General features: G+C 43.0%; 1 protein-coding gene across 3 annotated transcripts in view; it reads left to right on the top strand.

The window, feature by feature from the left end:
- The first annotated feature begins 250 nt into the window (after nucleotides 1-250).
- Nucleotides 251-16,760, top strand: part of RFC1 (replication factor C subunit 1) — a 41,487-nt gene continuing 24,977 nt past the window's right edge. For 2 of the 3 annotated variants that reach the window (XM_075261379.1, XM_075261377.1), the window contains exons 1-4: nucleotides 622-791; nucleotides 3,951-4,073; nucleotides 4,269-4,347; nucleotides 5,715-5,834. In XM_075261379.1, the coding sequence (XP_075117480.1) occupies nucleotides 741-791; nucleotides 3,951-4,073; nucleotides 4,269-4,347; nucleotides 5,715-5,834 (373 nt within the window). In that variant the 5' untranslated portion in view covers nucleotides 622-740. Of the gene's footprint in view, nucleotides 297-621; nucleotides 792-3,950; nucleotides 4,074-4,268; nucleotides 4,348-5,714; nucleotides 5,835-16,760 lie in introns of those variants that run through there. The other variant, XM_075261380.1, reaches the window with a different exon arrangement.

Below are 16,760 nucleotides of genomic sequence, written 5' to 3'. Positions count from 1 at the left end.
TCTATCCTGAGCTACAGAAATGGAAGCAGTGACATGATTGGTTAGAAGTGTTTTATTAATATTTTTGGCATAATACAACTGCCATCATGGAGGGCGCACAGCTGCAGCATCCCAGGGGCTGCTCTATAGTGCAGGTGAGGACGGGGGTGTTTAGTGACCCCGTTACCCCTGCGCATGTCTGTCACACAGAGGCGGAGATGGTGGGAGGGTCTGGGCTGGCTGCTGCTGCTTGAGCGAGGAGAGTTGGCGCGAAGCGTGGGGACCGGCGGGAGAGGAGAGTGCGGCTACCGGCCATGGTAAGCACAGGCCTGGCTGTAGGAGACCGGAGAGATCAGGCTACGTGTGCCGTGTGCGGATGGCCGGGCCTGCGTGTAGATGAGCGGCATGTACTACTACTCCTATCCCTGTTCTATAGTACAGTGATCGGAGGGGATCTCCGCACCAGTGACTGTTACAGCGCACTGATACGTGACGGGGCCTGATGCCGTGACCGCTCAGGCAGGCAGTAACGTCTCCCGGTTAGCCTGCTGGGGCTTGTAGTTCCCGGCTTGCACGGAGCCTCTTATCGGTCCGGCCATGCTGCTAGGAGGGATGCTGGGTAATGAGGCGCCACTGTCACTGCTGCCTCTGACAACTGCGCGAACGCTCTGCCTGGCGCTGATTGGCTGCAGGGCGGCGATCACGTGATGTCAGATGTAAACAGTAGCCGCCGCTGCTTACAGTTCCCCTTTTTATTCTGAATGTCACGAAACTTTATTAACAACATCACTGGTTCAGGTGAACAGATGCAGGTAAGCAGGGATATAGTGCTGTGCCTATAATGTGTTATTCTACTGCTAGTAGTGCAGGTAGGCCCTAGGGCAACTTCTATGTATGTCCTACTATAGTCTGTTTAGTATATGCACCCCCTCTTTTTTTGCAGACCAAACCCCTTTGCACAGCCTTGCCCCTGACGTGTATTTGGATTCAGAGGTTGATGTTGGAGCCTACTGGTGTCATGCACAGAAGTGATTGTATACTGAGCATCACCTGAAAGATTTAGCAACACTTCCAGTTATTTGGGAGCGCTCCCTTTTCCTGTGAACCTCCCCGACGTTCCAAAACAGATGGCAAGATGACCTAGTTTCTTAAAAAGAACCTTTCATGTCCTCTAAGATGTGTCCTATTGCACACCGCTGCAAACATGACAGTGTGTTGCATCATAATAAGTGTTATTTATATTGGTGCCGACTATACACATCAGAGGGAACATGAACAGACAGGATTTCACATTACAAACAATGTGACAAAGAGTTAACATGTGAAACCATTGGAGTGAGGGTCCTGTTCATAAGAGCTTACAATCTATGAGCTGAATTCATGTATGTGAGGTGGCGCCAGGGATAATGGTGCTGTTGTTTTCAATACCCATATCACTACACTGACAGAGGAGCTACCTCCAAACTCAGCATCATTGCTGGATAGTGAGAAATGCCACCATGACGGTACTTTTCTATAGACTTGTACTGTGAAGGGGGCCACTCGCAACCACCCAGTAATGACACGTAGCTGGGAGGCCAGCCCCTCTGACACTGCAGTGTTATTGGTATTGAAATTAACGGGAGCAGGGCACATATGGGCAGTTAGCTTTAAAGGGGTTTTCCGGTTTCAATGGGACACCACTGCAGTATGTTGAGTGAACAGCACAGCTCAAGATATGTAAAAAAAAACAACAAAAAACTCATAAACCGTGCTGTCTCTATACTGGCGATCTATGGGGGTCCTGGATGTTGGACCCCCGCAGATATAATATTGATAACCCATTTAATATGATACATCTTACGGGACATGAAAGGGGTTTTCTGGGTCATCAATATGTGATCAGTGGGGCCTGAAATTCAGTTCCCTCACAGATCAGAAGATTGAAGAGGTTGCAGTCTCTTTGCTGATGCCATCATGTTCATGAGTCACTGTAGCTGTCCTGTGAATGAGGCTAGGCAGCAATACCAAACCCAACTGTCAACCATATGTATGGTTCTTGACATTCAGTAAAGAGGCTGAAGTGTTCCCCCTAATGCTGCAGCTGCCAACCAGCTGAACTGTGGTGGTCCTGGGGTTCAGACTCCCACCCATCAAATATTGATGATTTATCAGGAGAATAGGTCATCAGTATGTAAGTCCCTGAGAATTCCTTTAAGGCTATGTCCGCAGACACTAGGCACTGTAGACATGTACTGAAAGCTACTCTCTGTAGGATACAGTAGCAGCAAAGTGGATGAGATTGAAACAAATGGCATCTACGCGCTGCACAAATTGACCTGATGTGCATGTTTTCCATCTGCACTATGACAAATTTTGCTGTGAGTCTTCACCAGTTTTCATGCATGACAAAGGGTGAATGCTTCAGCTAGCCAACAATAATTAAAGGGGTTCTCCCCGGTTTGTACAAAAAACAAAGCACTGGTTTCTGGGTTGCTTCTGATCCCTGAGATGTGATTGGAATTAGCACCTAGCCTCTAAGTCACTCTTGCCTCCTGTTTTGTTTCCCATTTAAGTCTAAGGCCCCATGTAGGATCTTCCTCGACAACTATTTCATGCAGGTTTTTGCCACAGCACAATTGGAATGGGAAAATTCGCTTCTGATTTTTCCATTGTAGAAAATCAGTAGTGGACACTTCCTGTGCACTTAAAGAGGTTTTATAGCACATAAAAAAAGAATCAAATAAGTACGTGCCAATGGCGAATGTGATCTCACACACAGATCTGTGTCACTCCTGTCAATGGCATGTCACTGTCAGGTACCTTGCGTTGCAGCAGCGTTCCACTGCAGCCAAGTGTAGCGGTTGGCTCCCTCTGGTGACTCGAAGCAGCCAAAATGCTCTGGTTCAGGAGCAGAATGATGCCAGCGGGACTACTGGATCTGTACGTGAGAGCCCGGCAGTACCTGTAGTCAACCTTTTGTTGTGGAGAACTATCTCGCTAGTGCCATCCTGCATAGATAGCTCCTTAAGGTTAAAGGGGTTGTCCAGGCAAAAATGAACAACTCATTTAACGTTGAAATCAGTGGGGGGTAGTGAATAAAATTTAAAAAAAAAAAAAGCATACTCACCTGTCCCCGCTGCTTCGGTGTTCTACCGCACGTCCCGATTCTTCTGTTCCGACATCTCCCAGGTCTCTTCCAGAGTTCTGCTGAAGTTGATGATTGGCCTCAGTAGTTATGTGACTGCTCAGGCCAATCAGTGGCCTCAGGAAGAGGACCCGTCATGTCACCAATAGTGACACTGCAAACCCTTCGCTGATTGGCCTCAGTGGTCACGTGACCGCTAAGACCAACATCACATTCAGCGGACCTATGGAAGAGACCCAGGAGACACCGCCAGAGGGACAGGTGAGTATGCTTTTTTTTTTTTTTTTTTTTTCACTGCCCCAGATTTAAACCTTAAGGGTTGTCCATTTTTGCCTGGACAGCCTCTTTAAGGTTAATGTCCAATTCTTTTGGGGGTGTCCGCTTTCCTTGATGAAGGGACTATTGTATCTGTATTGCTATATGCTGTTTATTTTTACATGTATAGCTGCCTGGATACTATTTTTAATTGAATGCAACTAGGGATTATTTTTCAAGCATACTCCAAAAATCCTGGCTTATTTACAGGTAGGTCTTATTTTTGGGGAAACTGGGTAGCACAGAATATCCTAATAATGGCTAAAAACAACAACAAAAGATAAGACCGTGACATCCATTAGATTCCTATCTAGTGTTCCTGGCACGTGTGTGTCTCTGAGGCAGTACATCTCGCTTCACTCTGCAATCGCTGTATGTTGAACACTTGCACAGTGAATCTGACGTATACTTGAAGTTTTATGTTTTAACATTTTTTTATGAAGATTTTGCCAAGTATGAGTTTATTTTGTTCTTGCAGGCAGTTCTTTAACCCTTCCTTACCAGTATTGGTTCTTTTTATTTCTTTAAGGATATTCGAAAGTTTTTTGGAGTCACCCCAGTTTCCAAGAAGCCGACTAATGAGAAAGAAAAGAAGGAGAATATCAAAAGTTCTCATGGAGCTGCTACACAAAAGAAATCAAAAGACAGTAAGGTAAGTGGTATCTTCTCTGTTCCATAACTGGTTTAGAGTCCTTGGACTTGGTTATCATTATGAGATTGGGGGGCAGCTGTTTATGGGCTCTGGCACAGGTCCTTATGGGACATTTCTATATCATGTGGATATGCTATAAATGCCTGCAATGGAAATTGATGCAACATAATATATGCATTTGTCTGCTCTTTTTAGCTGAAAAGTCCTGGAAGTGATGATGGGTTGAGGAATAAACAACAGAGTAACAAGAAGAAGAGGATAATTTATGATTCAGGTATTATTGGCTTTACTTTGTATAACTAGAGGGTGGTCCTCACTGATGGTGACTGGGTCCCCCCCACATTCATATTTCTTTGCATACCAGTATTAAGACTAGAGATGAGCGAACACTGTTCGGATCAGCCGATCCGAACAGCATGCTCCCATAGAAATGAATGGAAGTACCTGTGACGCCGGCCGGCCGCCGGCAAGGTCAGTGTCACAGGTGCTTCCATTCATTTCTATGCGAGCGTGCTGTTCGGATCGGCTGATCCGAACAGTGTTCGCTCATCTCTAATTAAGACCTTATGGATAATTATGGACTGATCTTGTATTATCAACATTGAAAAAAACCTGTCGCTTAAGGAGACTTTAGTTGGCTGGCCCATTGATATGATGTTTCCTGTGAACCTGAACACTGATAAATCTTAAAGGAAGGCACATGGTCAGAGTCATTTTTTTGGCATGTTGGCCTCATTTAAAAAACCAAACAAAAAACCAAACAAACCTAGAATTACAGGTCTTACATTGTCATATGAAGGAATCAAAAAAAAAAAAAAAAAAAAAAAAATGTAACAAATGATAACAATGCTACATGTCTATAGGAAAGTACCTCGAAGACCAGCTAGGGTCCAAGATTCCAAAAAATGACATGTTTGGTGGAGGAAGCGCATGGATAAAGCATGCAAGAGAGCAATAGAATTTAGTATACATTACCGAGACATAGAACATACAAGGGTTCAAAATCTTAGTAGAGTACTCTGCTTCCAACCATACTTGCTATGTACTTGACGTATCAAAGCAAAAAGCCAATGGGGTACATTCATTAAACTAAATTTGAGAGGAAAAAGGTGCCGTTTTAAGATTTGCTCCCTATATTGCTTACTTCTGCAGCTCATGCTACTTTCTAAATTGATGAGAGTGGTGTGGGAAAAGTATGGATGGGGATGACTGGTGAAGGGCACTGCATAGGGATTGGTCATCTGTATCCGATTGGTTGGGGTTCAATACCTGGACCCAGCACGGTCAGCTGTTTCAGCTGGAACCAGCTCTCCTCCTATTCAAGTGAATGGGAGCAGAGCAGTAGTTCCTGGCCCCACCACTACAGTATACAGACAGGAAGCTGTATGCAGTGTGAGGAGCTCCGTACACAATAGCTGTTGTACAGGAACTGCAGCTCTGCTCCCATTCACTTGTATAGGAGCAGAGCTGGTTCCAGCTGTATACCTGGTATATGGGATATGATCGCCACAGGGGTTTGGGCATCAGTATCCAGTAAACTTTGCTAGTTCCTGGACAATCCCTTTAAGACCTTGAAGATATATAAAACACTGGACTTAATGAATGTAACCTGTTACTAAAGTAACTGTTCTTTTTCTTCAGACTCCGAAGATGACACGCCACCAGTTAAAAAAACAAAAAAGCCACAGGAAATTTTGCCACCGATTTCAAAGCCGCTAAAGGTTAAAAAACCTGATCCTGTTGACTATGTCTCAGATACAGGTATGTTCACATGTAGATGAATGGCGGCTGTTTCAGCCTTCCTAGGATTTATTGTTTTGATAGATCAGATTATCAGGGATCCTGCTGCTATGGTACAGTGCGGTATATGTGTCTGGATAACAATTGGTTTCAAAGATTTTCTTACAATTTCTTGCAACTACTGTATATATTCGAGTATAAGCCGACTTTTCCAGCACATTTTTCATGCTGATAAAGCTCTCCTCGGCTTATACACGAGTCAGGGTCCACGGAGCACAGAAACCTGGAAGGGAGAAGTGAGAAATGAATGTCACTGGTATATGCACTGGGATTAAAGGATACCTTCAATATGTAATATAACAGCCAAAGTAAGTAATGAAAAGACCTAAGATAGACAGTAAGTAATAAAGGTGTAATGCTACAACCTTGTAATGCAACCATAAGTAGGTATAAGGTCAATTTCACAGGGGCTGGCAGAAAAGGAATATAAATATGCGCTGTACATGTTAGAAAAACAAGTTGTAAATACAGGAAAACCACATAAAGACACATACCCATATTACAGATGTACGTAAAGCCAGGAGGAGGGGGCCGAGACCTAACCTCAATGCGCGTTTCATTGCGAATGCCTTCTTTCGGGGGTGGTGTCGGGAATGGGGAAAAGGAGGGTTTTTTTATGCCAGGGTAATAGGCTAATAGAAACACATGAGGATGCATATAAGCTGCGCAAGTATCAGTAAGTACAGACCGGTGTATACAATGCGAAGTGTAGTGACGCGTAGTCAAGATCACGTGGTAGAGCCACATGATCGGAAATGGGAGTGTGTAAAAACGTCGGCAAGCCGGGCGACGCGGGTTGCGGCATCACGTGACAATAAGTCACGTGACCGCGTCACCAGCGAGCAGAAGCATAGATGTATTAACCAAAAATACATGGAGATCAATGTAACACACCACAGATAGTATACAAATGACATGTGGACAAGTAAATATATATAAGGATTGTGTAAGTATATAAAAGTGAAAATAGAATAAAGAACATTTAAAGAATATTTAAAAAATAGTAAAAAAAAGTACAATATATATCGTATATACTCGAGTATAAGCCGACCCGAATATAAGCCGAGACTCCTAATTTTACCACAAAAAACTGGGAAAATTTATTGACTCGAGTATAAGCCGAGGGGGGGAAATGCAGCAGCTACTGGAAAATTTCAAAAGTTAAAATGGTCGGAGTTTTTGGGTGTAGTAGTTGCTGGGGAAGGGGAGGGGGTGTTTTGGTTGTCTGTCTGCTCCTTCCCTGAGCTTGAGGACTGCTTTTTTTTCCCCCACTTGGAACTCAGTCTGGCTGAATATAGGGTATCTGCAGTGCTCTTATTAACCCCTTCCCGACTGAACAGGAGCACTGCAGACACCCTATATTCAGTAGACACAGTGATACCTAATGTGTATAATGTGTGTCACAGTCATTCTCTACTTTTATATGTATTCCAGGGAAAGAAGGGATTTACAACTTTTACTTATTTTTTTAAAGTTTCCTTTTTCCCCCCACTACTTTATGGGAGATTCTATACATTAATATTGTGGCTCCCCCACACACACACTAAAAATAAATAAATACACTCACCGGCCACTTTATTAGGTACACCATTCTAGTAACGGGTTGGACCCCCTTTTGCCTTCAGAACTGCCTCAATTCTTCGTGGCATAGATTCAACAAGGTGCTGGAAGCATTCCTCAGAGATTTTGGTCCATATTGATATGATGGCATCACACAGTTGCCGCAGATTTGTCGGCTGCACATCCATGATGCGAATCTCCCGTTCCACCACATCCCAAAGATGCTCTATTGGATTGAGATCTGGTGACTGTGGAGGCCATTGGAGTACAGTGAACTCATTGTCATGTTCAAGAAACCAGTTTGAGATGATTCCAGCTTTATGACATGGCGCATTATACTGCTGAAAGTAGCCATCAGATGTTGGGTACATTGTGGTCATAAAGGGATGGACATGGTCAGCAACAATACTCAGGTAGGCTTTGGTGTTGCAACGATGCTCAATTGGTACCAAGGGGCCCAAAGAGTGCCAAGAAAATATTCCCCACACCATGACACCCCCACCACCAGCCTGAACCGTTGATACAAGGCAGGATGGATCCATGCTTTCATGTTGTTGACGCCAAATTCTGACCCTACCATCCGAATGTCGCAGCAGAAATCGAGACTCATCAGACCAGGCAACGTTTTTCCAATCTTCAATTGTCCAATTTCGATGAGCTTGTGCAAATTGTAGCCTCAGTTTCCTGTTCTTAGCTGAAAGGAGTGGCACCCGGTGTGGTCTTCTGCTGCTGTAGCCCATCTGCCTCAAAGTTCGACGTACTGTGCATTCAGAGATGCTCTTCTGGCTACCTTGGTTGTAACGGGTGGCTATTTGAGTCACTGATGCCTTTCTATCAGCTCGAACCAGTCTGGCCATTCTCCTCTGACCTCTGGCATCAACAACGCATTTCCGCCCACAGAACTGCCGCTCACTGGATGTTTTTTCTTTTTCGGACCATTCTCTGTAAACCCTAGAGATGGTTGTGCGTGAAAATCCCAGTAGATCAGCAGTTTCTGAAATACTCAGACCAGCCCTTCTGGCACCAACAACCATGCCACGTTCAAAGGCACTCAAATCACCTTTCTTCCCCATACTGATGCTCGGTTTGAACTGCAGGAGATTGTCTTGACCATGTCTACATGCCTAAATGCACTGAGTTGCCGCCATGTGATTGGCTGATTAGAAATTAAGTGTTAACGAGCAGTTGGACAGGTGTACCTAATAAAGTGGCCGGTGAGTGTGTATATATATATATATATATATATATATATATATATATATATTAAATTTTTTTTTTTTTTGCTGACTCGAGTATAAGCCGAGGGAGGCTTTCACAGCACAAAATCTGTACTGAACAATTCGGCTTGTACTCAAGTATATACAGTAAACAATAATATAAAAGTAAGGTGAGGCATAAAAGTGAAAATAAGAATGAATATAAAGAAAATCACTTACTTTGGCAGTTATATTACATATTGAAGGTATCCTTTAATCCCAGTGCATGTACCAGTGACATTCAAGACAATCTCCTGCAGTTCAAACCGAGCATCAATATGGGGAAGAAAGGTGATTTGAGTGCCTTTGAACGTGGCATGGTTGTTGGTGCCAGAAGGGCTGGTCTGAGTATTTCAGAAACTGCTGATCTACTGGGATTTTCACGCACAACCATCTCTAGGGTTTACAGAGAATGGTCCGAAAAAGAAAAAACATCCAGTGAGCGGCAGTTCAGTGGGCGGAAATGCGTTGTTGATGCCAGAGGTCAGAGGAGAATGGCCAGACTGGTTCGAGCTGATAGAAAGGCAACAGTGACTCAAATAGCCACCCGTTACAACCAAGGTAGCCAGAAGAGCATCTCTGAACGCACAGTACGTCGAACTTTGAGGCAGATGGGCTACAGCAGCAGAAGACCACACCGGGTGCCACTCCTTTCAGCTAAGAACAGGAAACTGAGGCTACAACTTGCACAAGCTCATGGAAATTGGACAATTGAAGATTGGAAAAACGTTGCCTGGTCTGATGAGTCTCGATTTCTGCTGCGACATTCGGATGGTAGGGTCAGAATTTGGCGTCAACAACATGAAAGCATGGATCCATCCTGCCTTGTATCAACGGTTCAGGCTGGTGGTGATGGTGTCATGGTGTGGGGAATATTTTCTTGGCACTCTTTGGGCCCCTTGATACCAATTGAGCATCGTTGCAACGCCAAAGCCTACCTGAGTATTGTTGCTGACCATGTCCATCCCTTTATGACCACAATGTACCCAACATCTGATGGCTACTTTCAGCAGGATAATGCAATGCCATGTCATAAAGCTGGAATCATCTCAGACTGCTTTCTTGAACATGACAATGAGTTCACTGTACTCCAATGGCCTCCACAGTCACCAGATCTCAATCCAATAGAGCATCTTTGGGATGTGGTGGAACGGGAGATTCGCATCATGGATGTGCAGCCGACAAATCTGCGGCAACTGTGTGATGCCATCATGTCAATATGGACCAAAATCTCTGAGGAATGCTTCCAGCACCTTGTTGTATCTATGCCACGAAGAATTGAGGCAGTTCTGAAGGCAAAAGGGGGTCCAACCCGTTACTAGCATGGTGTACCTAATAAAGTGGCCGGTGAGTGTATACTTCTATATTAACAAAACTTTGATGATTATTATATTTTTGCACTACCCTCCCCATAGAGTTTTATACACAGTTTCTTGTATGTTACCATACTGTGGCTCTGCAACATTCCTGCTTTATGTGATATTGTACACCTCCCATTGTACTATTTGTCTATGTTATGATTCTACTCTCTTGCCTGTGATGGGGTCGTTACCTGAGCTTAGGTGCTTGTGACTATGACCCTCTCTGCCACATAGTCAGACATTTAAAGAACCAAAAAGAATCTGTGTATCATGTCAGCCAGCAGCTCAGTGGTCAGGGTGGTCTTCTCACATTGGTGGCCTTTTGGAGAGGTTTCACTGTATGATGCTTAGACTTTTCCATTAAACGTACCCTGGAAACATATTTCCAGGATATTTCTGACCTATGAACCCAACTTGGCTTTTAGTTAGTGAATGCCTTTGTGTCTCCACAATACCTCTTATTCCAGGCAACCAGTGCTATCAGTTTGGGAGAGTGGCATGTGTATTTACTTTTGGAGGCTTTGATGGCGTTGAATCTAGATAAGCAGTGCGTCTTCATTAATGTTATCTGGATTGTATATGGTTAATTACACTTCTTGTATTTCATATCACACAAAGCATAGGATGATAACTATTTTACAGCGTTTGATCAGCTCTTAATTTTATGGTGCCTTCCAGTGAGAAGGCAAAGATGGAATACAAAGCACGTGCAAGCCAGGTGTCCCCCCCCCCCCCCCATTTTTAATCATTTTTCTAGATGAATGTAGGTCGAACCCACTGATTTCTGTGGGACCTGGTGACCCTATAACATTCATAGAGGGTATGTTCCTGTATTGTTTGCATCATCAATAGGCCATCCGAAATATATAAAATGTATGGCCAACGTCATCCCCTTCTTCCTGTGGCAAGTGCGTGCATACACGGACTGGAGTAAATGGCTGTAGGCTGAACTGGCATTCAAGAGACACCGGTTTACTGTGTATGGCTAATTGACATCTTGGCCAGCCCTGTGGAGTAGACTGGTGCTTTAAATGGGGAGTTCAATATGATTTAAAATTTACAGATTAAGACTAAAGGCCCCAAATAGCGAGCCGCAGCAAATATAAAAAGGTGGAAACGCATCACTGGTTTTTCTGCAGCATTTTTCAAAGAAAGTGCGCAGTTTCTTCTGCAGACTTTCTGCCCCTATTATATCTATACGGAAACCGCCAGCATTTCCATAATTGACATGTTTCCAATTTTCAAAAACGCATTATTATTATTTTTTTTTTTTAAATTGATTTTTTTTTTTATAAAAAATAACTTTTCATCTGCAGATCTTTTTCTGCAATTTTGCGAATTTTCTGCAATTTTCTGGGATTAGCCAAAATCCCATCCGCTTTGCGGGTACTGTAAAACGCAGCGTGTTTTTGTTTTTTTTTCCAACAAAATGCTGGTATGTTTTTGCAACATGGGATCCTGGCCTAAGGCTGAGGCTCCATGGTGCAGAACTCAGCTTTGTGGTGGTGCAGATTTTGCTGTGGTGTTTTTTTGTTTTTTTTAGCCAAAACCAGGAATAAATTGAGCAAAAGTTAGAAGAATAAGAGCTTCTTATGTATTCCCCATTCCTTTGTAGTCATTCTTGGCTTTGGCTCAAAAAAACTCAGCAAAATCTGCTACAAAAAAACTGTGTTTTTTTTGCAACGTGGGTACTCAGCCATAAGCGGATTTACGGTAATTTCAAGTTGCGTCCTATTCACAAGAATAGGTTATCAGGAGTTTCGTCCCAGAAACCCCTTTCAATTTTAATTTACATAAGGATAGACCAGACTTGTTTTAAGACAAATCCTCCTTGTGTTTTCAGGTTATCTATAACATATGAAATGTATTTTTTATTTATTTTTTTTGTGTTGTGTTTTTTCGCCTACTTCTTTTGAAACATTGGGTTCTTTTATCATGTTTAATAACAGGTGAATGTGACACAACCTTCAGTAATGCCACGGACTTGGCTATTATTTACACTGGCTGCATCCTTGTCCTTTAGACACTGACCTTAGAAAGACTAAGTCAATGGATTCACTGAATTGTTTTGTGGTTTATTTGCTATTACTTCAGCTCAGTGCTTGGAGCAGATGGTATCGTGTACTCTGCTGATCACTTATAGGGACTTTTGTTGTTTGTTTTTTGCAGTTTGATAGAAAGCAGACGTTCATTCTAGCATTGAAATCTGTATAAAAGCGGTCCAAAAAACTGGAAATGAAAAACCAAACATGACGAAAACGGCCATTTTGTTTTTAGCATTAGAATAATGGATGCAAACATAGGGGGTACTGTGTCTTTGCCCGTAATTCAGGTTTTTTTTTTTTGTTTTGTTTTTAATTCAAAAGTTTTTATTGGGTTTTTCAAATTTTTACAGAAAAGAAAAGCATTGAACAGATTAATAACAATGTGATTTACATAGCCATATATGCAAAGATATTCATAGGAGGAAAATAAAACTTTTTTGAGCAAAATATTCAAAGTAAGTCAAAACAATCTACCGTATATACTCGAGTATAAGCCGAATTTTTCAGTTTTTGTGCTGAAAAAGCCCCCCTCAGCTTATACTCGAGTCAAGCAAAACAAAATTATTATTATTATTATTATTATTATTATTATTATTTATTTATTTATTTTATTTTTTTTTGGGGGGGGGGTCTATGACCAGCCGCAATAGTAATATATAGAATCTCCCATAAAATAGTGGGGGAAAAAAAAGCTTTAAAAAATAAAGTAAATAAAAGTTGTAAATCCCTCCTTTCCCTAGAATACATATAAAAGTACAAAGAGACTGTGAAACACAGTTAGGTGTGAAACATTAGGTATCCCTGTGTCTACTGAATATAGGGGATCTGCAGTGCTCCTGTTCCGTCAGGAAGGGGTTAATAGGAGCACTGCAGATCCCCTATATTCAGCCAGACTGAATTCCAAGGGGGGGTGGGGAAACAGTCTCCAAGCTCAGGGAAGGGGCAGACAGACAACCAAAACACCCCCTCCCCTTCCCCAGCAACTACTGCACCCAAAAACTCTGGCCATTTTAATTTTTGAAATTTTCCAGTAGCTGCTGCATTTCCCCCCCTCGGCTTATACTCGAGTCAATAAGTGTTCCCAGTTTTTTGTGATAAAATTAGGAGCCTCGGCTTATATTCGGGTCGGCTTATACTCGAGTATATTCAGTATATGAGACTGTAAGGCTAAGTAGAACTGTGTGTGTGAATAATTTTGTTTTTGAGCTCGTTGTTCTGATCCTATGACTGATCAGAACAACTGACTAAAATACCGTAGTGTGAACCTAGCCTAACAGCGACTGCCAAATATTGTTGAGGCATGATATATTTGTTTTTTTTTGTGTGTAATTTACGATTTCCCAATATTTTTATAACAAAATCTCAAAATTTACATTTGCCAAACTTATATGATGTTAAAGGGGTATTCCCATGTCGCATACTCACCAGTCTTCACTGCTGTAAAATCTTCTTTCTTCCTGGTTTCTTGCATTATTTGATGATTGATTGGGTTTCACATGCAACCTGCTGTTTAGCTCCACCCCCCAAATTAGTGTGTAGCTCCGCCCACCGCATAGCGTGATCCTATGGGGCGGCTGAATGTCATCAAAGATCCTTAAACACTATATGCACAATATTGGACTATGAAGTACAGGCAGGAGCAACTCCATTCTGTGTTACATACAGAGACTGCCTGCCATAATGAACACAATTGAATTAGCTAGCCTGATAACTGGGAGAACAGAAGACGAGTTCAGAAATGAAAGCAGCTCCTCTCCCCTATCTGAGTGCAGGAAGCTAGGTCACATGGTGCAGACACAGGAATAGCTAGAGACACAGGCTCGCTCCTGAGCACTTAGCCCCTCCTCCCTTCACCCCCCCCCAATTCAACAATGAAATGAATAAAGTAAGATAGTGGATAAACAAAGCAGTTTTGCTGAAGCAGTGTATTTAGGAAAAGTCTTACATCCACATTAACAAGCAGTATAGATAGGATCCTTGTGATGGGACAACCCCTTTAATGGCGAAATAGCTTTGCAAAGTTCTCACAGATAGGCCTTAAAGAAGTAATGTGGTTTCTAATATTATTTTCCTATTATAAAGATAGGTCATCAATATTAGATCTGCGAGGGCCTACCAGCCACGACTATCACGGATCTGCTATTCGGTACTGCTGGGCTGCCACATTGATCTCTGTGGAAATGCTCCGCAGTACCAAACCTCACCACAGCAAGTCGTAAGCAGTGCAGCTCCTAGCATGTAAACATTTGCTGTTTCCCAAGTAACAAATCTGTTGGGGTCTCGGCTGCCGGACCCTCGGCGATGTAATAAGGATAATCCATCAGTATTAGGAACTAGAAAAGCCCTATAATTTTATACGGTTATAAACTACAACACTGTGTTGTTTTGCACGTAACATGTGGAGGTTTGCACTATTGTGTGTGTATAATCACCCCAGACCAAGGCCACGTGTGTCTAGACACTATTATACCCCAGTGATCCTATTATATGTGTGTAACTAGACAGAAAATCTTGTTCTAACCTGATATTAAACTGTTAATTGATCCTTTGACTCCTCTCCCCAGTCACAGTCTGGTCGGCCATGTGTTATCCTCCACCTTCTATCCATTTTACCTTCTAGGAAATGGCCTTTGCCGTCTTAATCCTCCATAGATGATACGCTGTTTGCGAGTTTGCATTGCAAATGGCTTCTAGCATTCATCTGCTTTATAAGGAGTTCCCTTTAAAGTCTGTTTGCTGGTATTGTGTTTCCTGGATACGATGATGGTCCCAATCTCCATCTTTTCATTGTAGAGGACAGTATATTTACCTGGGGACGCCCTATTTGTTCTACACTTGAGGTTCTGATTATTGTATTATTGTGGTCTGTGCTTCAGCTCTTCTGTTTGTTTTTAGGCCGTGACGCTCCTTGCCGAGGGTAATGGCCATTCTATTCAGGTTATGTAGTTTACTAGGCCCAATAAAGGTTTTAAAATGAACTTAAGAGGTAGTCTCGTCTTGTAAAGTGATGGCGTCCAAGCACCCTGCAGCCCTGACCCTTTATGTCCTGAGTGTGACTGGCCAGGAAAATTTGTGAAGGGGCCCCAGCACTGTCCCCCTTTATTCTCAAGATAAGCAAGTCTGACCTCTGGGATTATTGAACCATGCCGTGCTATCACTTTAAGTAGAATCTTCCTTTAGGTTAAGGCCCCATGTAGCAGGTCTAAGCGAAAAAGTGCTCCAGGAAAAACCGCCACGGAAACGCATCACAGTTTTTCCTACGGCGCTTTTCACAGAAAGTCTGTAGAGTTTTCCTCTGCGGTCTTTCTTGCCTCCATTAGACCTATAGGGAAACTGCAGGCATTTCCATAGGTATAATTGACATTCTGCTGTTTCCAAAAAAACGCAACGGTTTTGGAAATTGCAGCATTACCACTACTTGTATTTTTCTGCAAAGTCTGGTTTGCTGGGGCCCCAGCCTAAGGATAGGCCATCAATATCCAATCTGTAGTGGACCAACAATCAGACCCCACACCACTCATCTGATCTGGCAGCCCTGTCCACTTAGTATTGGCTGTACCGGCGTATAGGAATTCTGTCTGCTATGAGCACTGCTGCTTTGCATTAACGTCCATTCCTAGGATGTGGCTTGATCAGGTATCAGACACCCGCTGATCAGGTAGGTCATCAATCTAAAAAATAAAATAAAAAATCCCTTTTGTTTGGGACCGGCATCATGTCTGTTATTGCTGCAGATTTGGCGGCGGTTGAATTGCTGAGGTTGAGAGCCAGTGTAGTCAAGCGAGTTAAATCCACGGTAGAAAACAGCCAGTTTTTGTTGCCAGTAGGTCACACTTAGCGAAACTCACTTGATTTCGCGGACATGTGTCCGCAGCATTGAGAGGGTTAATACTGCAAATCGGAGCGGAGCTCTGACCGGCAATTCAGCGGGGCAGCTCGTCCTGGCTCTCGGCTGTGTAATGCAGCCGGGTGTAATGGCGCGGGCACAGCGTCTGTGCCCACGGCATTACTGGTCAGTAATAGTACAGATACTGGTCAGTAATAGTACGGAGCTGAGCGCGAACGTGCTAGTTGCAAGGACGTACTATTACTGACCAGAGCGTTAAGGGGTTAAGGGCCGTTTTCAGGAGAAAAAAAATAAAAAAAAATTCCGTCCTCCTAGAGACGACAGCATTTACATGATCGGAGCAAAGCTGAATTCCTAGAGTAATTTTGGACAACTTCCTTACATAAGGGTGTTGGCAGTGCTGCACTTAATGAAACACTCAGTTGTCCAGTGAGGCAAGCCTCTAGAAGCCCAATGACGCACACTCATGGGACACAACCTTTCTATCACTCTGAAGGCCGAGGTCACTAGGTAGTGGTGTGACATGTCGCAGTATTAATGGTGTGCTACTTGCACGGGTTCTTTTCACATGCTACGTTACAGTGCAGTCGTACATGTTCCCACTGTGGTTCATAGAGTTAATCTTGATAGAGTTATTGGCTAACAGGAGTTGGCCATTGGTCAAGGTTGTCTGGAGGTGGAGGGATGGATCTATTTTGCTGATTTATTAGCTCAAGGTTACTTTTACCTAACCACGGGTGAAGGCTCTAGTTGTTCAGTTGCTTATATTTTTCATCATGTTTGGGGTTGACCAAGTTTAGCACTTTTCTGTATCTGTA

This window comes from Leptodactylus fuscus, chromosome 1 (genome assembly GCF_031893055.1).
Source record: "Leptodactylus fuscus isolate aLepFus1 chromosome 1, aLepFus1.hap2, whole genome shotgun sequence".
Classification (NCBI taxonomy): Eukaryota; Metazoa; Chordata; class Amphibia; order Anura; family Leptodactylidae; genus Leptodactylus; species Leptodactylus fuscus.
This window is presented reverse-complemented; position numbering and strand designations above follow the sequence as displayed.